Raw genomic sequence first — 25473 nt, forward strand, 5'->3', positions numbered from 1 at the left:
CTTTATTCAGTGGTGTAATGAGTTAAAATTCTAATTTACAGGACAAGAAAGCCCTTAAGGTGACTTTTAATTCAAATACCCATTTAAAAAAAAAAAATAATTTTAATGTATCTTACGTACCTGTATTTTATTTTTATTTTTGTTACAGGCTTTTTTTTGTTGACACTTTATTTTTATTTATTTATTTATTTTGTTCTTCTGATGGTTATGCTCAACCAAGGCAGAATAAGATTGGATTTATTTTGGAATGTGATTATGTACCTCGTTTGGGTGTAAAGCTGGTTGTAAAGTTCTAGGCCTGCGCTCCAGCTCAGTAGGGGGCATAGTTCATGTTCATACCCCAACCGTACTTGCATGAGCGTGTTCCCCTGAGCAGAAGGTGGCGGTAATGCGCCTATTTATGTTGGTTGCCAGCTGGTGTTAAAAAACAAATCAAGTTACAGGTAATAAATGTATTGTTATTAAAAATTTAGCATATTGTTTTGATTTATTTTCAAACCGAGTAAGAAGTGGTGGTGAAGAGCACACGAATCTGATAAAACGCTTCGACTTTGGAGAACAACCTGAGCATAAGGTTAGTGAATTGGGCTGGAAGTACCTTTAAGATGCTCTGAAATGTAAAAATATGTGATCTTGACACTATCTTGACGTCCCAGACATGAACTTAATGTAACTTCCAGGTTTAACTGTAGTCAATTGTATGCCTTGTTGTTGTTGTTGTTTGTAATTACGTTAGCTCGTTAGCAAATAGAGCTAAGTTACCAGAACTCTGTAAGAGCTCGGTAAAGTACAAATCAAATCACTTTTATTGTCACATCTAATGCGCTACATGAACTGGATATATAAAATGTCATGAGTGTGCATTGGACGGTATATCCAGTGGTAGCAGATCGATTATTGTATTAAGTGCAGTGTGTACTTATAGTCTAGTATTGAACTGTGTTAGTGTTAAAGTGCAGTGTGTGGCATATCGTATAGTGGGAGTACGCTGTAGGGAGGGTGTATTAGTTCTGACTGTTCATTAGTAATGCAGGCAGTAATGCAGCACGTTCAGGATTCTTTCTATAGTGCAGGTGAAGGATGTTTTGAGGATGCTGCGGCTCATTCCAAACTTCCTCAGCCATGTCAGGAAGAAGAGGCAGTGATGTGCCTTCTTCAGCACTGCATCAGTGTGTGTGTAGACCATGTGAAGTCCTCATTGATGTGAACGCCGAGGAACTTGGTGATGGGTGTGTGTTCTCTGCTCTCACTCCTGAAATCCACCACCAGCTCCTTGGTCTTGTCGATGCTGAGTGTTCTCCTGACCCCATTTAGTCAGGGAGCTCACCTCATCTCTGTAGGCCGTCTCATCTTTGTTTTGAGGAAAACTCACTTGTAGCTCGTTTTCATCACTACAAATGAAAAGCGCATTAATTGTGTAGTAAAAATGTTTTGCTCATGATTTATTGATCCGGAAAATTTGAATCTGTGAATATCTTGACAGCTTCATCTGCTCTGTGCCACCTTCCTCAATGGATCCAATACAATTTGGATATTGTAGCAAGCGTTCCCAAGATGATGTTATTTCTTTCACTGCTCTCTCAGATTTGGAAAATAACACCACCCATGTGAGAACACTGTTTGTGGAGTACAGCTCAGCATTTAATACCATAGTGCCTGCCCAACTTGTTCCAGACTCTGGCACTAAATAGGTCTCTTTGAAGCTTGATCCTGGACTTCCTGACAGGCAGAAGTCAGGTGGTCAGAATGGGCAACAATAATGTGTCCTCAGCCCACTCCTTTACTCGTGCACACAGGACTATGCAGCCACACACCTCTCTAATGTCATCGTCAAAATTTAGTTTATTAATAAATAATCATAAAAAATTCTGCCAAAGCAATTATTTTCAAAATGGGTGTTGTAGCATAACCTGCAGGAGAGCAGTGATGTGCAGTGTGTTACAGTGAAGTTATTAACTATTTTGTCCAATAACAATGGTAATAACTATTTTTCATTTTAAATAAGCATAAAACCATGCACAAGCAATTGTTTTCAAAAATAACTGTTGTAGTATAACCAGCAGGAAAGACATGATTTGTGAACTGAATTTGGTGATACTACAGTGTGTTACTGTGATGTTATTGAGTATTTATTAGTAAAATATTTCGTGTTTCACAGGTTGCAGACAGTCCCTTCAGACTTGTCTCTCAGATGCCAGCGCTATGATATCAATGCATTTTGTACAGAGCAGAGGAAAACTACATTGTTTTGAGGAAACTACATTACTACAAATTAAAAGAAGCGTCAATTGTGTAGTAAAAACTTTTTGCCTGGGAGTTATTGATCCATAAAAGTTGAATCTGAGAATATCTTACCAACTTTAGCAAACTAATTACTTTGGTTCTGGCACTGGCCCTCTAGGGTAGATTTAATAGTCATTCATATTTATTTATTAAATAGACTTAATAAAAAATATAGAACAAAATTGTGATGATGATTGAAGAGAAAGAGGACTCAAATGCGAGGGCAATAACGATAGTCTTTAATTAAACAAAGTCAAGCCACAGGTAAATCCAACAAAGGCGTGGGAGAAATGGATGAAACAGAGGATGACCCGTAGACTGGGTTGTACAAACAAACTCAGATGACCTCTGTGGCAGGAACGACCAGCAGACTGGCGGGCCGGAGGCTTAACAGGGCTCACGGAGGAACCGGCGGCCGGTGCTCGCAGAGCGGGGAGGCCGAGGCGTTATACAGCAGGTAAGGTTCTGTGGGTGCAAATGGTGAGCACAGAGTAATTCCGCCAGTGGTTGTGATCTACTAACCAAACCCCGACAGGACCAACTGAATGTGTAGGCGAACAATGACCGATGCTCATTAGGTGACAACAATCTGACAAAGAGACAAGAAAACGAGAGGGTAGAAGTAGCCATGATAATGAGGCAGGATGAGAAACAGGTGGAGGGGAATTATCTTAATGAGAAGTGAAGACAGCTGTGAAACAGAAACGGAGAGTGAGGGAGAAAAGGAGAAGAGAAACCAGCAGAGGGAGACAGAGAGAGAGAGACAGGATCATGACAAGGCCATGACAAAAATGTTCTTACACTGCTTGGAGATCACATAATTGACTTTTGATTTACAATAAAAATAAATGATTTTATATGATCATATTTTACATAATAAATATAGTGACTATCTTTTAAAGTGGACACCCAGCTAAGTGAATTACAGTGTGTTGACAATCTAACCATGTCATGTCAACAAATGAAAAAGTCTTTTTTTTTTTTTTTTCTTGTGCAATTTTAGCCCAACTACCATACTTGTACATATTCCTCAATAATTGAAAAACAATTTAATTACTTTGAACAGAACTAAAAAATTACTAACAACTGTTAACCTAGTGATGAATCTGTCAGCTTTTTGTCTGCGATTTCATCAATGGTCATCTGTTTTTGTGCCATCTACTTCTAGAAGAAAGTAAAATCAAATTTGCCTTTAGTCCCATTGCACCCTATTCTATTATCTCTACATTTAAGTTATATTAAAGTGCATTTAACCTAATAACTTGTTTTCTATCTTTTTTTTAGGACTTTGATTTAGGTTTGGACACAACTAAGCCAACCACAACATCGATTGGAACATCTGCAAAATGACATATAAAACAACTTTCATGCTAATGCTCATGTCAGAATTGGCATTCCCTGTACTGACATTGTCAACTAGTCGCCCTGTGGCAGTTATTCTGGGGGAACGTGCCATTCTCCCTTGTAAAAACACATGTACTGGACCTTTAACCTGGACATTTACTGGTGGTAGGAAGAGACTGGAGGTTTTGAAAGTTGTACCGAAGGAGGTGGCTTTAAAACCAGATTGAGCCTTTCCACTGAAAAGACCAAGAATGGAGATCTGTTCAACAGTTCTCTGCAATTCATTTTTAGAAGTTCTGTGTAAGTTCTGTTTCTTATTTCATTAGTTCAGGAAAACATTTAATGAATATATAGTAGTGTATAGTCATCTATTTTACCATTAGCAGATATACAGTATTGTTCAAAATAATAGCAGTACAATGTGACTAACCAGAATAATCAAGGTTTTTAGTATATTTTTTATTGCTACGTGGCAAACAAGTTACCAGTAGGTTCAGTAGATTGTCAGAAAACAAACAAGACCCAGCATTCATGATATGCACGCTCTTAAGGCTGTGCAATTGGGCAATTAGTTGAAAGGGGTGTGTTCAAAAAAATAGCAGTGTCTACCTTTGACTGTACAAACTCAAAACTATTTTGTACAAACATTTTTTTTTTCTGGGATTTAGCAATCCTGTGAATCACTAAACTAATATTTAGTTGTATGACCACAGTTTTTTAAAACTGCTTGACATCTGTGTGGCATGGAGTCAACCAACTTGTGGCACCTCTCAGCTGTTATTCCACTCCATGATTCTTTAACAACATTCCACAATTCATTCACATTTCTTGGTTTTGCTTTCAGAAACAGCATTTTTGATATCACCCCACAAGTTCTCAATTGGATTAAGGTCTGGAGATTGGGCTGGCCACTCCATAACATTAATTTTGTTGGTTTGGAACCAAGACTTTGCCCGTTTACTAGTGTGTTTTGGGTCATTGTCTTGTTGAAACAACCATTTCAAGGGCATGTCCTCTTCAGCATAGGGCAACATGACCTCTTCAAGTATTTTAACATATGCAAACTGATCCATGATCCCTGGTATGCGATAAATAGGCCCAACACCATAGTAGGAGAAACATGCCCATATCATGATGCTTGCACCTCCATGCTTCACTGTCTTCACTGTGTACTGTGGCTTGAATTCAGAGTTTGGGGGTCGTCTCACAAACTGCCTGTGGCCCTTGGACCCAAAAAGAACAATTTTACTCTCATCAGTCCACAAAATGTTCCTCCATTTCTCTTTAGGCCAGTTGATGTGTTCTTTGGCAAATTGTAACCTCTTCTGCACATGCCTTTTTTTTAACAGAGGGACTTTGCGGGGGATTCTTGAAAATAGATTAGCTTCACACAGACGTCTTCTAACTGTCACAGTACTTACAGGTAACTCCAGACTGTCTTTGATCATCCTGGAGGTGATCATTGGCTGAGCCTTTGCCATTCTGGTTATTCTTCTATCCATTTTGATGGTTGTCTTCCGTTTTCTTCCACGTCTCTCTGGTTTTGCTCTCCATTTTAAGGCATTGGAGATCATTTTAGCTGAACAGCCTATCATTTTTTGCACCTCTTTATAGGTTTTCCCCTCTCTAATCAACTTTTTAATCAAAGTACGCTGTTCTTCTGAACAATGTCTTGAACGACCCATTTTCCTCAGCTTTCAAATGCATGTTCAACAAGTGTTGGCTTCATCCTTAAATAGGGGCCACCTGATTCACACCTGTTTCTTCACAAAATTGATGACCTCAGTGATTGAATGCCACACTGCTATTTTTTTGAACACACCCCTTTCAACTAATTCAACTAATTGCCCAATTGCACAGCCTTAAGAGCGTGCATATCATGAATGCTGGGTCTCATTTGTTTTCTGAGAATCTACTGAACCTACTGGTAACTTGTTTGCCACGTAGCAATAAAAAAATATACGAAAAACCTTGATTATTCTGGTTAGTCACATTGTACTGCTATTATTTTGAACAATACTGTATGAGCTTCTAGTCATGGTTAATTGTTATCTAATCATTTATCTATTGCTTTCTACTACTAGTCCCTGTCCCTGTCCCTGTAACAGTAAATGTGTCAGTTAGGGAAGACGTGACACTACCTTGCTATGCTTATACTGACAAAGAGGTTGCTGACGATGCTGTAAACATCCTGTGGAAAAAGGGTGACCATATAGCTGTGCAAGTTCAAAATGGAATTACGAACTATGGCTCAGGTTATGCAGAGAGGGGCCTTTGTTGCAGTAAGTGGTTATAAAGATGGAGACCTTTCCTTTTCAATACGCAGAGCCACCACATTAGACCAAGGACTATACCAGTGTTAACACAGCACAGAAGAGGAAAATGGATACCCAGGAGCTGTTGTTCTCAACATTGAAGGTATTAAAATGTTTATTTGCATTAACAATGTTCACATTGTTTACAGTGTTTCTTTCTGCCACAAAAGGGAAAGTGTCTGTTAATTGAAACATTTCCATTGTTTATCCTCAGCTTATCAGAGTCTGGTGATTTTCTTACCTTGGATTTGTTCGTCTCAGACCCTGTGACAATAAGTTTCACCAGTGCTAATACAACAGAGATCCTGCTCTGCAGTGTAGAGAGAAGCATTGCTACATGTAGCCCTGACTACACTCACAGAGTGTCTGTCGTCGATACCTCCCTTGTGCTGCATGAATTAACGGGATCTGATGCTGGATTCTTTACAGTGAAAGACAAGATGGATGTAATGGTTGCCATTTACAATGTTGCTGTGAAAAGTATGTTTTAAGTTTTGTACATTTTACATACTGTTCACTAGAAGGTGCAATATGTTATAAAATGATTGTAATAATATTAACTCCATAACTAAAGGAAGAAGGAGGCAGGAACCGGCGCACAAACCAAAATTAAACTTTAATATTCAAAATAAACAAAAACAGCACACCAGCCCCTCACGGAAGACTGGTGTGCATAAATAAAAAGCAAACACATAAAATATGGTCCAGGCCTGGTCCTCTCTCGTCCTTCACTATAGTCGCTCCAGTTTTATATCCTTCCATCTCCCACGTGGGACTCGATACCGGCGGTGGGGCGCAGGTGCAGCTCATCTCCAATCACTACACCTGGCCTCACTCCTCGTTCCCACGCCTCTCGGCCCCGCCCCACTCGTCACAATGATTTACAGGCTTAATGATTGGTCTGTATTGCTTTCTATGTCTTCTACAGGTCTGGAGACTTGTGAGGTTGGGAAAATGCATAGTATTATTCTGATACCAATGACTGGTTTCATTCTCATTTGCGCTGGTCTGTACATTGGGATTAAAATCAGAGAAAAAAAACAGCCAAACATCGAAGGGCATGTTTAAACTTTCCTGAAATAAGGCTTTATCAATTCAAGACCAAGGAAAAGGGACCAGATGTCCTGTATCAGTGACATGCTGTTGTACCTCAAACTGTCCGATTTATATATCCACAAAAGTGACTACACTACTTATGGCCATCACATAAAAAGGTCTAAATCCTGGGTCTGTGGAAAATAATAAAAGGTTCTCTCTTCCATAGGACCTTAGTTTTCCCAACAAGCCCCACTCCCCTTTTTTTTCTTACTTGTAATTTCCTCACCACAGCATGTCTATTGTTATGAACAGAACTGTGTCCACCTTGTTAAAACACCCACCTAATTTCAATTTGTTAGCACAGAATGTTATTCTTTTTATATATAATTACATGCAAATATACACTACCAGTCAAAAGTTCCAGTCATTTCTTCTGCTCACCAAGCCTGCATTTATTTGATCCAAAGTACAGCAAGAGCAGTAATATTGTGAAATATTTTTACTATGTGAAATAATTGCTTTTGATTGGAATATATTTTATATATAGGGTGCTTTAAATCGATGAAATGATGATAAAGACATTTGTAATATTACATAAGATTTCAGTTTTTTATGTAACTTTACAGTAGATATTGATTTCCTTTAGAAGAGCATTGAATGTTGATGATAATGGGATGCTACTGATAGCCTCAATGAGGTTAATAAAGTGGATTCTATAAAATGTATTGATAGTAAAAAAAAAAAAGTAATATACAATTGTATTTGCCAAAGAGCTGAATTCAGTTTTGGATTTTTGAAATGTTGTTGTTTTTTCAGTATATTCAAAAAGTGAAAAAATGTATATTTTAATATTTATATAAAAAAATGTAAATTGTAACTCCATGTTGTTTTAATTTCCTTTTTTTATTTTTATTTTGGATGTCTTGTTTTATTTGCATATGTTTCAAAAAGAAAAAAGAAAGAAAAAAAGATTTTATAGAGAAATCAATATTGATATCATTGAGTCTTAGATCTTTGAGTTCAGTTATTATATATTCAGCTATATAAATATTACCATAAAAACTTTTTTTTTTTTTTTTTTTTTTACCAAAATATGTTGCAATGAGACATCTTCTGATTCTTTACTTGGGCACATTTTGAAGCACCATAATACTGTGGTTTTCAATCATATGGGTTTGGGAGATATGCTACAGTTTTTATTAATTTAATTATCTATGTGTGTTTGAATGAGCTTTTTTCTATTTCTATTATCGTGTATTAACATTTTATGTAATGTTCTGGCTGCTTGTCATAATGAATACCATAGTTTGATAGAAACAATATAGTTCTAAACTAACATAACTTTTACTTGCCCTCAGAAATTCAAAACTAAGTCTGATTTTTTGCCATTAGAATGATGAATTGAGTCCCAAATCAGACTTTATTGACTTACTCTTTTAAAAAGTGTCAGCTTTTACAAATGTACAGTTGGTAAAAATGTATATCTGCAATTCAGTGCAATATCACTGCTTTACTGTGGAATTTCCGTTTTCAATGTACTAAAATGTTAAATATTACTGATAACTTATTGTGGAATGCAACAATACTGCAGTGTTTTAATAAAAATGATTACTGAATCCAAATGACAGCTACACTGTCATGTGTATGTAAAATACAATTTGGTGAGTGGGCTCCCCATCTTCAAGTGAATCAGTTTACATGATGGTGAAGTTTGTATTAACTTAAATACTGAAACCACTATTTAAAAACTTCTGAAAACTCAACTCCATTCATGACCACCATAACCACAACCACATTTTGCAAACAGGATGACATGCTATTTTCTATATCTTTCTTGTTTTCTGCCTGAAGAGAACTTTAGTTTACAAAACCATGAATGTATATTGTATATAAAGTGTCCTGCTGCTAATCAGAAGGTTCATGATTTTTCCCCCAACATGATTTTGACATGCAATCTCTTGAGTCTCCAAACCATTGCTATTTTTAACTACTATTCAAAAATGTTTCCCAATGTTATCCAAAGTCTTTATGAATACACTTGACTCATTTTCAAAACAAAAATTCATGTAGGCTAGTTTGTGGCTTTCACGCCTAAATCTGTATGTGCATGAGTAAACCTATTTCCTTTGGCCAAACAACTTCCTGCTGCAAATGAGAACATTGTCATGCCTCTGATCTCAGAACAGACTTTGGTATCTGAATTGTCACATACAGTGACAAGAAAATCTGATCCCAGTACAGCACCCAGCAGTAAACCTCGGAGAAAGAACAAAGAGCAGTCTCATTTCACCTGAATCGCAAGTGAGAACATAACTTGCAAAATACTTCATTTCTCAATTCCACATCTCATTTCTTCTTCTTCTTTTTTTTTAATTCTTAAATTATCTTTATTGGCTAAGCATATTTTAGTGGGGAATTACTTTATCTGTATTTCATAGGTTACCAATAACAGCACAGATGGAAATTTTAAATACCCACGCACACTGAGAGCGAGCAGAAAGTGGGTTTTACTTCCTTTGATTGGAAATCTAGCAGTTCTTCAGAAATCAAGCAAACACTGAACTATGACTACACTTTCACAATGGTGTTACCATGTTTAATCGCCCTTACAGGTAAAGTGATCATTACTTTACATTACCAAATCATTACTTTGATATATCTTTTATATATATAATTATTTAAATATATACATATATATATATTTAGCAGTTGTAAACAAGCTGGATAAAATCCCGTTGCTTGCTTTCTGTCAGTTCTCCTCGTTTCACCACTGAAGCGTTTGGAAGCAGTAGAGTTGAAAGAAGTCAGACTTGGAGAGACAGTGGCTCTGATGTGCAACCTGTCTCTCTACTCTGAGATCCACTGGCTGAGGATGAGTGAGGGCCGGCTGATGGCTCTGATGGTCACAAGTCTGAAACACACTGGAGAACTGTCTGTTGTCTGGAATTACAATGAAACTCATTTTGAGGGCTTTATGGAGAAGCAGATGACTGGACTGAGAATTCTCCACGTCTCCACCAGCGATCTCGCCACATACTATTGTTCAACGTCATATCAAAAACGCTTGGATTTTGATAAAGGAGTGCAACTATATAGTAAGTGTGACATTTCATTTCTTATGAAATGAAATATGGGGCCATTGTTTCTATTGGATTCTTTTTGCTTATATATATATATATATATATATATATATATATATATATATATATATATATGTGTGTATTTTTTTTTTTTTTAGCAAATCAACAAAGTAAACAAAAACCATCTGATAATGTACGAGGTGAGAGTCAAAAGCTTTTTCTAAGGATTTACAGAGCCACATTTGAAGGCCTACTTCTACTGGTGTATCTCTGTTTGTATAAAGTAAATCTAGTATAAAAGCATTTCAAAAAATGTTTCCTGGCCCTCAAATTTGATTCTTATTTATTACTTTGTTATTTCAACAGATTTGTCAGGAGGAGTGAAACAAACAGATTTATCAGGAGGTTTTAGCGGAGCCTCTCTACATTACCAAGTTTTTGCAGCAGTTTTGTGTTTTGGTTTACTGGTAATGTTACTAGCGATTTCTGTGGTGCATATTAAGACAAAAAACTAAACAAAACCCCATTTACAACCATAAAAGTATGTCAATGCCTTGGGTATTAACTTTTTTGTTATCATTTATTTTCATAAAACTAACATTGCCCTGTCATATTGTGGTAGGACAGATTGTCATGAGGATTTGAGGACTTTAAAATATATTTATTATTATTTCTTTTTTCTTCTTCTTCTTTTTTGCATTCATTTAGGCTAGCTACTTAATAAATAAGGAGAAGTGAAGATAATTTTGTGGGGAGTCAATCAGTCAAATCAGTTTTTTTTTTTTTAGCTTTTGTTTCTTTAAAATATTGAATGTAGGTTAGTAATAACCTTTCTTTTACTGTCTATGGTAATAACACCTGAAGGCCTCTTGATGGTCAGGGTGGCCTCAATTTTTAATAAAGCTAAAAATAAACATGCAAGATATTTGGTCTCTGTGTATTTCTTATAAAAGTCATTTAATTCAATAATGCGTGTAAGGCCTATATTCGTTAAGATCAACCTATTTTACTAAGTTCCCATCACGGTTCATCTCAATAATAAAAAATCCTGCTACACAAAGCGGCCCTCTAGCGGCCTCACAATATAAAGATGGCGGCGTTAACTTTGACTTCCGGACTCTATCACAACGTCTGATCGATTAATAGGTATATAATAACTTATAACCTTCGATGGACGCTGTTCTTTGAAGTTGATCGGATTTTTAAGTCGATGTACTTGGCTACAGATTCATTTGCGAGTTAAACGACGCGTGTTGACAGCTTGTCAACAGAATTCCCAGGAACTGCTTTCGGAAAATTCCTAGAGTCTGTAAACCTCAAAGCAAGACCAGAACAGGTGTGTAAAGCCTCTTATTTATAGACGTGGTGCGTTTTCAACATCTTATATATCATCTGAATATATCTGATGTAAATCAGGTATTAGAAAATCAAATATTTGAGAAAAAAATCATATAATAAAATGAGAATAGAAGTTGGATGGATTATAAAATATAATTTATTACATAATTAAATTAACTTCCAATAATAATAACAATAACACATTTTGAAAAGTTTAAACTTGCATAATTTATTAATTATAAAGTGAATGATTTTCTTTTTTCTTTTTTGTCGTAAAATACATAACATTCTTTTTTTCTTATTATTTTTTTTTTTTTACTCTTTCATAAATGCTCCAGTTCTAGAGACTGCAGACCAGCTATGATACTATCTGACCATCCGCCAACCTGGAATTTATCAGGGGTCCACAGTTATCGTCTTTTATTACTCTTTGGTAAGATGCCAAACTTTTTTTCCTTCTGGTGTATTAATAATTAATATATTGTAACTACACTTTTTGATATCTTTCAATAAGCAGTGTGATCTGTCCTCACAACCAGATTTCACTGCTCATCTTCGCTCTGCTCATCTTCACTCCTATTTATATATATATATAAATAGGAGCGAAGATGAGCAGAGCGAAGATGAATATATAAGAAGAGCATATTTATATAAATATATATAAATACTTTTTTTATCTTCTCTTCCCTGCTAGCTTCATGTCTTGGTGGAATGTCAGTCCCTGATGCTGTGAAAGTGAGGGATACTGCAATTATCCCTTGTTACAAGACATGTGATGGGGATATTTTGTGGGCATTAACAACTAAATATGAAAAGCTGGATGTCCTACGATGTGTCCAAGGGACATGCACAGAAGGATTCAGTTTTAAGAACAGAGTACACCTCTCCAATGAAAAGTCTGGAAACCCTTCTCTAATAATGTCTCCTGTTCTGTACAATGATGAAGGCTGGTACGAAGCCAGGTGTGGTTTAGAATTTCTGTGTAAATTCCACTTGGAAGTTTTCGGTACGTTCATACTTCAGGTATTAGATCAAAACTGTAGTTAACTCACCACTGTTAGATGTGATCTTATTCTTTGTTTTATGTCTTTTTAATGTTTAGTACCCACTACTGTGAATGTCTCAGTCAGAGGCAACGTCACACTGCCCTGCTTCGCACGCACAGAGAAAAATATCGCCGATGATGCTGTGAGCATCCTGTGGAAAAAAGATGACCAAACTGTATTGCAGGTTCAAGAAGGACTTATAAACTATGGCTCTGGTTTTAGAGGCAGGGCATCAGTTGCACTTCATCACTATAAGGATGGAGACCTTTCCCTTAACATGCTCAGGGTCACCACAGCAGATAAGGGATTGTACCGGTGCTATCACAATACAGATGAGGAACATGGCTATCCTGCTGCTGTCACTCTCAGCGTTACAGGTAATGTCTTTTATAATGTTTATTTTTTCTCCAGAAAAAATAAATAAAAAGTTTACTAAAATGTGCAATTCTTTCTTCAGCTCATCAAAACCTCTATGTAAAAAGGTTTGGAGATAATCTCACCCTGGACCTGTTCGGCTCTGACTCTGTGACTGTAACGTTCACCAGTTCTGATGCAAAGGAGATCCAGGTTTGCAGTGTGACAGGAAACAACACTACATGTTCCTTCGACTATGATAACAGAGTATCTGTCATGAATTACTCCCTCGTGCTGAGAGGATTAACATTCTCTGATGGAGGGACATTCACTGTGAAAGACACCATGGGTGAAGTCATTAGTATCAACACTGTCACTGTCGAGGGTACGTTTGAAATCACACTAATTCACGTTTATGATGTTTCAAATATCAGAGTGTCTATTTTTACAAAGTACAAGTGGCCCATTTTGATGACCAAGGCTATTTCTACTATTTCTACTTAACCCCACTCACTGGTTGAGAAAATTTACAAAATTTGGAACAGAAAACGTATGGTCACAAGAACAGTGGTGTGGTGAGTAATGACCAGTGGTTAACACTTTAGAATAAGGTGCATGAACTAACAATGAATAACTGCGTTTTCATTAACTAACATTAAGAAAGATCAATAAATACAATAATAAATGTATTGTTCATTTTAATGAATACATTAACTAACATTAACCAATGGAACCTTATTCTAAAGTGTTACCTGACCTGTGATAGACCCACTGATCAGTATATGAAAAATTCAGAATTGAATTTAATTTATATTATAGATCAGAGGATAGACCCAAATTAAATTCTGAATAAATTCTCCCTTTTCCCATGCTATATATGAGCTTGAAGAGATTTTATTTTACTAAAAAAAATCCAAAAGTTAATATAAAATATCTAACAGGCCTATTAGGCCTATTATTGAAGTTTGATTTGGTTTCCTCAAATTTAGTAGTATTTTCACCAACAAAAAATGTTTTAAGTCAGTTATTTCTATCCTTTACTGTGGAGTGTCAGTAGAAAATATCAGCTTACATTTCCAAACATTATTTTTCCATTAAATGTAATAATTCAGTGAGATTTTTGTTTGCACGAGGAGTCTGACTGCAGCCAGTGCTTCATACAGAGACATGATCTCAACATCTTCCACCCGTTTATGATTTTAATAAACATAATATTTACACTGTTTTAGCTTTTAGTTAACTGTGCTCCTTTTGTGTCATTCACAGGTGTGGCCTGGAACCCTCTCTTTGTGTCTCTATTAGCATTGCCTGTTTTACTCCTCCTTTTCATTGGTCTATTCCTTTGGCGTAAATATCATAGAACGTCACAAGTGACAGAAAATCACTCTTATTATAACGCCAGAGAGTCTACTGTGGTTATAGAGTCTGCATACATTGGAGTGCCACAACAAGAAACCAACCCAAATATCTCAGGGGATGTTGAAGATTATCCAGGGCTGGCAGTAGAGGAGACCATGCCTGTGATACCCAGCACTGAGAAGCAGGACAGCATTGATGAAAACATGTAACATCTCAATCAGAGCAAAAATGCCCAAACCAATTAAAATTTCAATTAGGTTGCTTTCTCAGAATTCTCATCAGCACACATTTAATTTTGGGCACGAGAATGGACATTTTACTACTTATTATAAGCATTATACTTGGATGTGCTTGTCATCTCCTAACTAGACCCCCCCCCCCCCCCAAAAAAAAGATCAATATTAAGTCTGCTTTTTAAAACAAAGAACATGAGAAAGGTTAGTATGCAAAAACAGTGGGAAACTGAATATTCATGCAGTGTATGCATGTTAAAAGATAAAATCTGATTAAGTCAGAATGATTTGATTTTGATTGAAACAAGAGCTGATGAACTGCTTAAGTTTTCTTCTTCTGCTCTACTATATACTAATTACATAAGATTAGATTAGATTAGATTAGAGTAGAGTAGAGTAGAGTAGAGTAGAGTAGAGTAGAGTAGAGTAGAGTAGAGTAGAGTAGAGTCAACTTGTCATTGCACTTTGTAAGGTACAAGGCAACGAAATGCAGTACTACTAATAGCTGATGTTTAAGGGTATTCTATGAGTAGTTCATTTGTGCCAGTGAACAAAATGTGAAACTTTTTTTTAAACCACATTGTGGACCAAATTGCTGTACAATACAAATATATACAGAGATAATTAATAGAGGGATAGCGAAAAGGATCAAAACAGAGTCTTTAGCGAACTGTGAAATGCACTTAATGTAAGGGATATTACAGATATTAAGATAGAGGTAACTCATTCCAAAGCCTTGGAGCTGCTGCAGAAGTTACTTGTACCTTTCAGTTAAGACTGAGGGACTGTATGACAGCTGATCATTTCATTTAAGTGACCTCCAAATTTGATGCAGGCTAATTATATCAAAAACATATCTGGTGCTAAGCAATACAAGACTTTGAACATATAACAACTCTTTGTAATGTGCTCTGTATTTATAATAAGAAAGCAATTATATATTGCTTAGCTCAGGAATTATTATTTTAATGACAATATGAACTGCCTTCATTAAGCCTTTTTACTATGGTCACTGATATATCTGATCCACTGATCTCTGTACTGTGCATTTATCTATTTTTAAAGTGAATGTACAATTATAAGATGAGGAAAGCACACCAGTTTTTAGGGTTTTATGCTGGCACTTGTTACCCAAAAAATGCACTTAAAATATTTGATGTTTTTTGTTATTTTATGATATTTTATTTAATGATCATTTTTTCCTGATATGCTTACACTGCTGACAGACATCTTAAGTCATTAGGGTTGAGCCAGACATGGTTGGGCTGCACAACTGTTATTATTACAGTAATGAAGATGATGTCAGATGTGCCCACACCTTGTAAACCCACCTGTTGCTGGTATTGTGCTGCTTCTTTCTAAGCATTACTCTGCACTTTTTCTTGCTGCTATTGTTTGTCAACTATTATTACAATTATGTACAAGTATTTGTTTGAACTGTATCTTTAAATGTCATGTGTTTTAATAACTTTTGTATTAAAATTCCTATTATATGAATGTGCGATAGTGACAAATCTGCCAAACAATTTCAAAGCATTCAGAGATGAAAAGATATATTTATCGGCTAAATGAAATGTCTTAAATATTTCAAGAACCTATCTGTCCATCCATCCATTGCAATGATCTTTTGTGAATCCACTAACAACAAACATGAAGACATTATGTGAAATGTATACTTGTTCATTCAGGAAAAAATAAACAATACCAGTCAAAAATTATAGGATTCACATGCTCATTTTATTTCCCACATTTTAGAATTATATTAACGCTACCAGAAGTGTGAAATATGTCAAATCCAGCTTAAGTAATGAACAAATAGAATTCTGGAAATCAAACTATTTAAGATTCTCCGAAGTAAACTAAATCTTATACTTACATGCCATTAATGTTTGTGACCTGTTTTACATAATTGTAATTTAACCTATGGATTTACAGCATTGCTTATACATATCAGTCTTCAAAATCTTCGAAAGGTAAAATCCCCATGATACACTTTGGTCACACTTTATTTTAGGGTCCAATTCTCACTATTAACTAACCATTAACTTTGACTATTGCCTCAATTAACTCCTTATTTGTTGCTTATTAATAGTTTATAAGGTAGTTGTTAAGTTTAGGGTATTGGGTAGTATTATGGATGTTATGCATTATATGTACTTTATAAGCACTAATAAACAGCCAATATGTTAATAATAGACATGCTAATAAGCAACTAGTTATTAGTGTGAATTGGATCCTATACTAAAGTGTTACCAAAACGTTTTCCTCTGTCCATATTTATATATATTTTCAACATTTCTTCAGTTTTTCATTTATAACCGCTTTTGTGGCATCATGATCTATGGAGATGACATTTGTTGGCTACATGACCATGACATTCAGAACAGGATCAAAGCATGTTTTCATATAGGTCATGAGCAAAACTATAGCTCAAACCACATCTCTGTTTTTGTGCAGTCTATGGAGTACACGATGATGTCATGTGACTTATGTTGTGTGTTCATCTATGTGTGTTTAGTCACTCTGAGCTCCAAAATGACCACGAATTCTGCCAAAAGATATCCTTGTGGTAAACTTGAAAATATCTGCATAACGAGACCATAACATAACTAATGCTTGCAAATACCCTGCTGATAAACACAGCTGGATTAGTGTTGAACTCCGATTGGCTGAACTTGATCATTCAGCTCAATAAAAAAAGCTTTGGAGATCTATGTTCCACTGTACATGGCAGAGCATATCACGACTCAAGCGAGACACAGGTGGGTGCCAGAATTATTATTATTATTTTTATAAATCTTGGTTTATATTTATCAAGCACGATTGTATCATTATCAAATCCATGCTTTGAAATTTAAAATATGCTGTTTTCCAGATTGCAAGATGAAGAACTTTGTTATAATGTTTATGGTTCTGACTGTAATTGCTGATGTGAGTACACTGATTTCATGTTACTTTATATTCTTTTGGTCACTTGTGATTTATCAGTTCATCCACACATGCTTTGATCACTTTAATCTTTCCCTCTCTTCTAGATCACCTCAGCTAAGGTATGAAAATTATTCATTTCATCAGACATATTAAGTGTGTAAACACTGGCACTTAGCTGCATTTATTTTCAGAAGCTGCGACTTATCAATGGTCTGAATGGTGGTCTGGTTACCGGTGTAAATGGAGTTAACCCTCTATTGGTGGGTGGCCTGAACCCACCTGTGCTTTCTGGTGGTCCTGCTGTTATTGGACAGCCTCCATTAGCACAGGTAGGAACTGAAGATGAAAAGAACAGTTCATCCAAAAATGAACATTTGCTGAAAGTTTACTCAGACCATCAAAGATATGAAGAAGTTTGTTTCTTTTATCAGACCTGATTTTGAGAAACGTAGCATTACATTATTTGCTCACCAAAGGATCCTCTGCAGTGAATGGGTGCCGTCAAAATAAGAGTCCAAACAGCTGATAAAAACATCACAGTAATCCACAAGTAGACTCCAGCACATCTATTAATGCCTTGTAAAGTGAAAAGCTATGTGTTTATAAGAAATAAATCTAAGGCTTTTTTAAACCATCACTTGTCGTCTCACTTACTCAGCTATGTTTTGAAGTTGAAACCATCTTAATGCTGGATTTGTTTATTACAAATACATAGCTTTTCACTTCACAAGACATTCATTGATGGACTGGAGTCACGTGGATTACTTGTGAATATTTTTATCAGCAGTTTGGGCTCTCATTCTGATGGCAGCCATTCAATGAAGAGGATCCATTGATGTGAGCAATTGATGTAATGATACATTTCTCCAAAACTGTTCTGATGAAGTAAAAAAAATTGAATTTAAATTTTTGGGTGAACAGTTCCTTTAAGCACTTGATCCCAGTTAAAAGATAATGTCCTGCAGAGGAAAATACTAACTCTTTTGTGTCTGACAGATTCTGCCTGCTGCTGCTCTTCCTCCATATGTGCTTCAGCAGCCAGTTCCCTTCGCTCCCCCCAACATCGGACCTCAGATGGCTTACCCTTTTGCTTCACCCAATGGGGTATGTGTTCATTTTCATTCACAATGTTTGTGTAACAACATACATTTATTTCAGTCTGAATTAATGTAATTTGGATCGTTGTTTTGGACTTTTCTTATCGACAGGGACTGCCGTATTACATCGGTGGATTCCAGAATCAACCAGCCATGATCCCTCTGCAGCAACAAGTTGCGGTACAAAACAACCTTTTTAGTTGCTTATACTATTCTAATGCTGTAAATTATAAGTATGTGCTATAAATATGTTCATGAAGCTTATTCCTAATGCTTTTAGGCTGGACAAGGTCCTACTGGAAATAATCAAGCTGTACCACCAGGCTCACTGAATAGATTTAAGGTACATTTTTACAAAGCTATTACAGGCAAAGCCATCATTTTTTGAAGCTAGTCTTTAGACATTGATCCAAAATCTTCTCTGTAAATACCTTGAACTTGATCCTATTTACCTATTTACTTGTAGCACATTGCCTAAAATACTACTACTAATACCTAACTATAACTGATTAGTGTGTTCTTAGTAAAACATGTCCTGCAACTTCATTGTTTAGCAATATTCAATGTTAATGCAATATACAAAAGGCAGAATTGCTCCCATCCACCTTCTAACTGTGTTAAATCATTCTTCTCAGCGCTCCTTCCTCAGAAGGACCACTGCAAGACCCCCTGTCTCAATCACCAAGGTTTGTAGAAAAAAATCATTTTGTATTGTTGTAAAATCTATTGTAACCTGGATTATAATATAATTGATCATTTACATATGCTGCAGATGCCATCTCAGGTCAACCCTGCTGTGTCTGGAAACCCTGTTGGGTAAATCTGAGTGATACATGTGCTGAAATAGAAAATTAAGGTGTGTTTTATATATGTGTTGACACACTTATATTTTGATGTTAATGTACAATTATAAATAGTATTGCTGAGAAGCTGACTGAGTTTGTTTCTTTTCACAGATACATTCAAGAGATCTTCTCTTCTCTGCAACAAATGTCATTAATGTAGAATATTCAGAATCACAGCTAAGTAAAACGTAGGGTAAACTGTCTAATGCTTCACTTTATAGTGACAAATAATCACTATTTGTAACAAATGTTTATACTGAATGCTGAATAAAAGTCACTAGTTGGTTGCAACTGTGAATGTTTTCTCCTTTGATTTCCCCATCTTACTCCTGTGATAAGTTTGAGACCACAGCTGTTTCTTTCATAATTCATTGTGTTATATTGCCATCTACTGGCAACAATGTTCTTGAAGTAAAAAAAACAAAACAAAACATTTTTTACTATGTAATTAACAATGTACATGTATTAAATGTAATAATATAATCATGCAATTAATTCTACCATGCTAATCATCATCTTCCTCATTATCACTGTTTTAAAATGAGTTTCCTGTCACTGTTTTATATTCTCTGTCCCAAATTTGTCTCAGTATCTCACATTAAGGCTTTTGTTAGGCTCTGACAAAGCTCATTTCTGATATGGGCACTGGTTCAAAAAGACTTCTATTTAAAGAAATCCAGTACAAATATTAAATTCAGACTAAGAGCATGTCAAAAATGTGGATGGCATCAGGACAGAAAAAGTCACAGCTCATCAAATTTACATAGACTAACAAATGAATAAAATTAAAAGAATTTAAGAAATTATACATACATACATATATATATATATATTCAATTGATCAAAAGTGTCAGTAAAGACATTTAAAATTAATTTGTGCTTTTGAATATTTGGACTTGTAATACAATAGTCACCAAAAATCATATATCATGGGTTCCACACATTATTAAGCAGCACAACACCTTTATTTAATTATTTAACAAACACTATAATGCATTCTACAGGATCATGTGACACTGGAGGAATGGCTGTTGAATATGTATTACAGAAATAACGTTTACAAATTTTTAAATAGAAAGCAGATTTTTAAAATTGTAATAATATCTCATTTTTTATCCAATAAATACAGCCTTTGTGACCATAACAGACTTTGTTCAGAAAATCATACAGACCCCAAATGTGTATGTCTGATTCACTATGGATATTTAAGGAGTGTGCAAATGGTTTGTGTCACAACTATTGTGTTTCTCAAGGACAGAAAAAAAAGTATACTTTTCATATGAGTGTTGAAAAAATATTAACCTTGTAATATAAAAATGTTCTGATGTCTCAGCGAATGAATGAAATAATGAAAAATAATAAATAAATACTCCCAAGAAATGAAAAGAAGAATTTCAAAAATTCAAATAAATATACGTTTTTCTTTTTCTATAAAAAGACTATTAAGCTGGGTTGCATAATCAGACATTCTGGGTTTTGGACTATTTGTTAAAAAATCAAAGCATAGTTAGATATTGGCTGATTGTATTATAGTGCCATCTACTGGATTCTTAAAGTTCCTGAACAGTTTAGAAATGAGAAAGGTACACTACAGGCGAGGAAACACAAACCATATGTGACCCTGGAGCACAAAACCAGTCATAAGCTTTTTTTTGAAACTGAGATTTATACAAAGCTGAATAAAAAAGCTTTCCATAGATGTATGGTTTGTTAGGATAGGACAATATTGGTCGAGATACAACTATTTGAAAATCTGGAATCTGAGGGTGCAAAAAAATCTAAATATTGAGAATATCGCTTTTAAAATTGCTCAAATTAAGTTCTTAGCAATACAAATTAAGTTTTTATATATTTACAGTAGGTACATTTATTTACAAAATATCTTCATGGAACATGATCTTTACTTAATATCCTAATGATTTTTGGCATAAAAGAAAAATCTATAATTTTGACCCATACAGTGTATTTTGGCTATTGCTACAAATATACCTGTGCGACTTAAGACTGGTTTTGTGGTTCAGGGTCACATATGAGTCTGGTTCTTCTGTCTGGGATACTCAACTCCTGAACCATGTAAATGCTGCCTGAGATCACCACACAAATTGCCATAATTATTGTTTTGTAGAGAATGGCTCAATCTTTTTTTTTTTTTCAGTCAGACAATAATTTGTCTCCTTACCTCACAGAGCAAACAGCTCTCCATTCATTCTTCTTATATCAGTCTGTGACAAAGCTCAATCCTGAACTCGGCACTGGTGCATCTCTTCTATTTTAGTTCATTCTTAAATGTTTTAGTGACTTTGGATAAAATCATGATAATTCTCATCTCATCAAACACACATACTGTATGCATACTCAAACCCAGACAATAAATTAATGAAAACAATTAGCAGCTCATTTGCCCATAATGATACATATGTAATGCGGTATAGACATGAGACACATGACACACCGTATGTGTCACAACTACAGCAGTCTGATATTATAAAAGGACATGCACCAGTTTAAAAGTAAAGGGCAAAAGACGCTAATAGTTTGCACTTCTGCTCTTCCTTGAATGTACTTTTATTTTCTCTAATATTCTCAATTTACTGACTGTAATATTAATAGTATCTTAGCGTCTTTTAAAATATATATATATCTAAGGACAGTATCTTTCTGTTTTTAGTTTATATTCATTCTCATTGATTTTTCATCCACAGATTACCAAGATGAAGTTTCAGGCCATCTTATCCATGGCTGGTCTTCTCAGCATTTGCACTTGTGCTCCTGTAAGTCTTCATTGAGAAATTCATGTTTTCAGATTGAATCTATAGTAACAGAACTGCTTGTGTTTCACAGATCTACCAGCCACAAATTGGAATAATTGGAAGTAACAGTAATGAGGTATGTTTCTTGTGAAGTTTTGTCACAAATTATACACTAATGATTATATATTAATATACAAATTCTACCATTTAAAGTTTGGGTCAATATATATATATATATATATATATATATATATATATATATATATATATATATATATATATATATATATATATATATAAACTTTTTTTTTTTTTTTTTTGCTCACTAAGACTGCATTTGTTTGATCAAAAACACAGGAAAAACAGTGATATTGCAAAATATTATTACTAATTAAATTAATGTTTTCTATTATAATATTTTCAAGTTTAAGGTTTCATTAGTTAATGTTAATTAATGTATTAACATGTTCAAATGATGAACAATACATTTATTACTGTGTTTATTGTCATTTGTTAATGTTAGTTCTTGAAAATACAGTTATTCATTGTTAGTTCATGATAATTCAGTGCATTAATTAATGTTAACAAGCACAACTTTTGATTTGAATAATAAACCTGCATATTCAGCATCAACACTCGAGTCTTCAGTGTCACATGACCCTTTAGAAATCCTTCTAAAATGCTGATTTGCTGTAATTTTGAGATTAATTAATTAATACAAAGTTCAAAAGAACAGCTTCTATTTGAAATAGAAATTGTTTACATAAATGTATTCACTGTCAAAAAATATATGGCATGTGTATGTATACGTAATACAGTTTTGGTATAAGATTATAGTTTCTGTTACATAATCAGTTGTTTTCTGTCATCCTCACAACTGTTACTTGTTTCTTTGTAGGTTTTGCATTTCAATGGACTCACTCTGGCAGGTGTGGGTTTGGGTCCAGGACAGGTAAATCAGCTTCCAGTTAAAGTTTAGAATTAGATTTTTCTGACAGAAATAACATGTTTGCCTGGCATATGACAGAGATATATAATTTCTTAACCTGAAACAAGGAATTTCTTCTGTTGGCATGGGGCTCATTTGAATCTCTGCTTTCTTTCTCCTTAGGGAACTGCATTTTTTCCTCCCTTCCTGATGCAGCAGCAGCCCCCACAGGTGCTCAACTTTAACCCTGCGATGCAGGGACCATTCCTGCCCCCTCAAATAAACCAGCTGAACCCAGCACAGTTGCCCCCGTTTCAGCAGGAGCAGCCCATACCTGGCATTATTCCCAACAACGGCTTACCAGCACAGAACCTTCCTCCGGTACAGACAGACTGCAAAGGGAACATCAATCTCTCATGGATTTCTTTTTTCTTTTTTGTTCCTTATCCACACATTTTTTCATCATTATTTTTCTGGAGCTTAAAAAAAGGCATCTTTTGTTTTTAGGGTTTTCCGTTCTTCCTGACTAATCTATATCCTTTGAGGAACACTCCTGTAAGACTGACACCAAACCAGAACGCTGGGCCAAGTGTTCAAGCCCAGGAAACCCTGCAACCAGTGCAGCCAGTGCAGCCAGTGCAGCCAATCCAGGTATTGTAAAGCCTTCTCTAACATTTTCTCCTCCTTCTTAATTGATTTATTAGGCAAAGAAAAAATATTAAATTAAAAGTGTATTGCATTTTTAAGTGTGTGGATTTTTATCTGACACATCTCAAAAATATTAAACATATTTAATTTTTAAAATATTTCTACCTCATTATTTTTTTATAAACATTTATTTTTAAATTTAAATTTATATTTAATCATTTATTAGATGCCTTTATAAAAAAAAACAACTTACTACTGATTAAACATTTAATTACATGATGTAGTCCACAGGGGCTTGTATTTGTGTTTTCTTTAAAAGAAAATATTTCACATTTTACAGAACAGGGGAAAAGCAGACCTGAAAGTAACGTCTGCTCCTGATTACCGTGGGGATCAGACCGGTCCTGGAACTGGAGAGGTTTTTTTCAGAAGTTATCTTTTGTTAACATGTTGCTAATAACCAAACATAACAAAACATGACTGGGCTGAATAATTAGACAGATTGTTAATCAATCGTGTCTCTGACAGGGGCGTCCTGGGTTCCCACTGTTTGAGCCGCTCAGAAGATTTCTTTATTAGAAAGGTATTAAAAGTTTTTTAAAATTTTATATCATACCAATTAATTGTTTAGAATTTACATTTGTTGTTGGTTTTCCAGATATCCCTCCATGGAGACCCCTCACAGGAACCTTTTTGTTCAACTTGGACATCAATATGTTACCTAATAAAATAAAATAAAAATATGCTCATTATTAATTTTGTCTAAAGTGATTTTTTTTCCCATGTTGAAAATACTTCTTTTTACTTTCCACTGAAATCTGATTAAGAGCAGTGTTCATATCTATTAACTATTAAGAATACAAAAATTCACTTCAGTGACAAAATGATCGAAGTCAGTTTTGATGCTGGAAATTTTATTGAACAGATTCTCAACAATGATTAGAGAAAGAACCCCCCCCCACCCAGGGCAAATTAAGAGTTAATAAATATGCATTAATTAACAACAACAACAACAGAAATCTATAATACACATTTAAATTTTACTGCTGAATTATATAACAGCTGAATGTTCACCTGTGGAAAAAGAAAAAGAGGTTATTCAAAGCCAAAATGAAGTTTTTAATCAAACTAGGCACAACAGTCTGCTTTACCAGTGTGATTATTGTACATGGTTCTTTTCTAGTTTGTCTCCCGATCACCTTCAGACTCCGCCTGGAGAACCAGAGTCAAAAGCAATGTTGAATAAATAAATATAATAAGTGAATCATATGTAATATAAATATGAAACATTATAAAATCTAAAATGAAAATATATGAAGCAATCATACACATATTTTTTTTTTATACTGAAATACTTCAAAACCAGTCACTCTTAACTTGAGAACCAAAATACTGACCTTCATGAATGATGGGAGCTAATAAAGAGAAAATACATGAAAGCAAGAAAGAGAATGCAGTTAGGAGAAAAATGATGACGGCTGATGTCTATAATGTAACTGATGTGATATTATTACATATTCCTGATTACTTACAAGCTGTGTAATGCCATATTCAAATGAGATTTTTTGCTGTGGGGAACACATATACAATAGACTGTTGTGTTGTTTAAAAACTATATTTAGTGCCCAGATATGACTGCAGATAGAGATGATAAGACTTACTGTAGCAGTTGGGTTGTAGATGAGCTTCACATAAGGCTGTTGGATATGAAAGTGTATTTCAAGATTTGGTAAACTGAATTTAAATGTACTTTTATTGATATCTTTCTTTTATGGGCTGTCTGTTATCCTTTTATATATATGTTATCGTTCTATTTATTTGATATAGTTTATTAAACATGATGAATGTTCATTATAATGCCTGTTACCTGCGGGCCGTAGAGGT

General features: G+C 34.9%; 2 protein-coding genes across 7 annotated transcripts; both read left to right on the forward strand.

The window, feature by feature from the left end:
• Positions 1-380: 380 nt before the first annotated feature.
• LOC113095170 (uncharacterized) lies at positions 381-24345 on the forward strand. Of its 6 annotated transcripts, XM_026260804.1 has the most exons (9): positions 381-574; positions 21966-22034; positions 22105-22149; positions 22912-22965; positions 23125-23322; positions 23449-23592; positions 23930-24007; positions 24118-24172; positions 24248-24345. In XM_026260804.1, the coding sequence occupies exons 2-8, from the start codon at positions 21975-21977 to the stop codon at positions 24166-24168; spliced, it is 630 nt and encodes a 209-aa protein (XP_026116589.1). In that variant the 5' UTR covers positions 381-574; positions 21966-21974; the 3' UTR covers positions 24169-24172; positions 24248-24345. The 6 variants fall into 6 exon arrangements, 1 of the variants encoding a protein (XP_026116589.1); XR_003288284.1 differs by lacking the exons at positions 21966-22034; positions 22105-22149; positions 22912-22965; ... (3 more) ...; positions 24118-24172; positions 24248-24345 and adding exons at positions 2159-2740; positions 3568-3927; positions 5954-6045; positions 6157-6599; XR_003288285.1 differs by lacking the exons at positions 21966-22034; positions 22105-22149; positions 22912-22965; ... (3 more) ...; positions 24118-24172; positions 24248-24345 and adding exons at positions 2537-2740; positions 3568-3927; positions 5954-6045; positions 6157-6599.
• On the forward strand, positions 11139-14527 carry LOC113095169 (uncharacterized). Its single transcript, XM_026260803.1, has 7 exons — positions 11139-11206; positions 11287-11396; positions 11737-11831; positions 12093-12404; positions 12501-12821; positions 12902-13183; positions 14065-14527. Exons 3-7 carry the CDS (start codon positions 11759-11761, stop codon positions 14364-14366), a joined length of 1290 nt encoding a protein of 429 aa, XP_026116588.1. The 5' UTR covers positions 11139-11206; positions 11287-11396; positions 11737-11758; the 3' UTR covers positions 14367-14527.
• Positions 24346-25473: the final 1128 nt, after the last annotated feature.

The sequence above is a fragment of the Carassius auratus genome, unplaced genomic scaffold (assembly GCF_003368295.1).
Source record: "Carassius auratus strain Wakin unplaced genomic scaffold, ASM336829v1 scaf_tig00215630, whole genome shotgun sequence".
Lineage (NCBI taxonomy): Eukaryota > Metazoa > Chordata > Actinopteri > Cypriniformes > Cyprinidae > Carassius > Carassius auratus.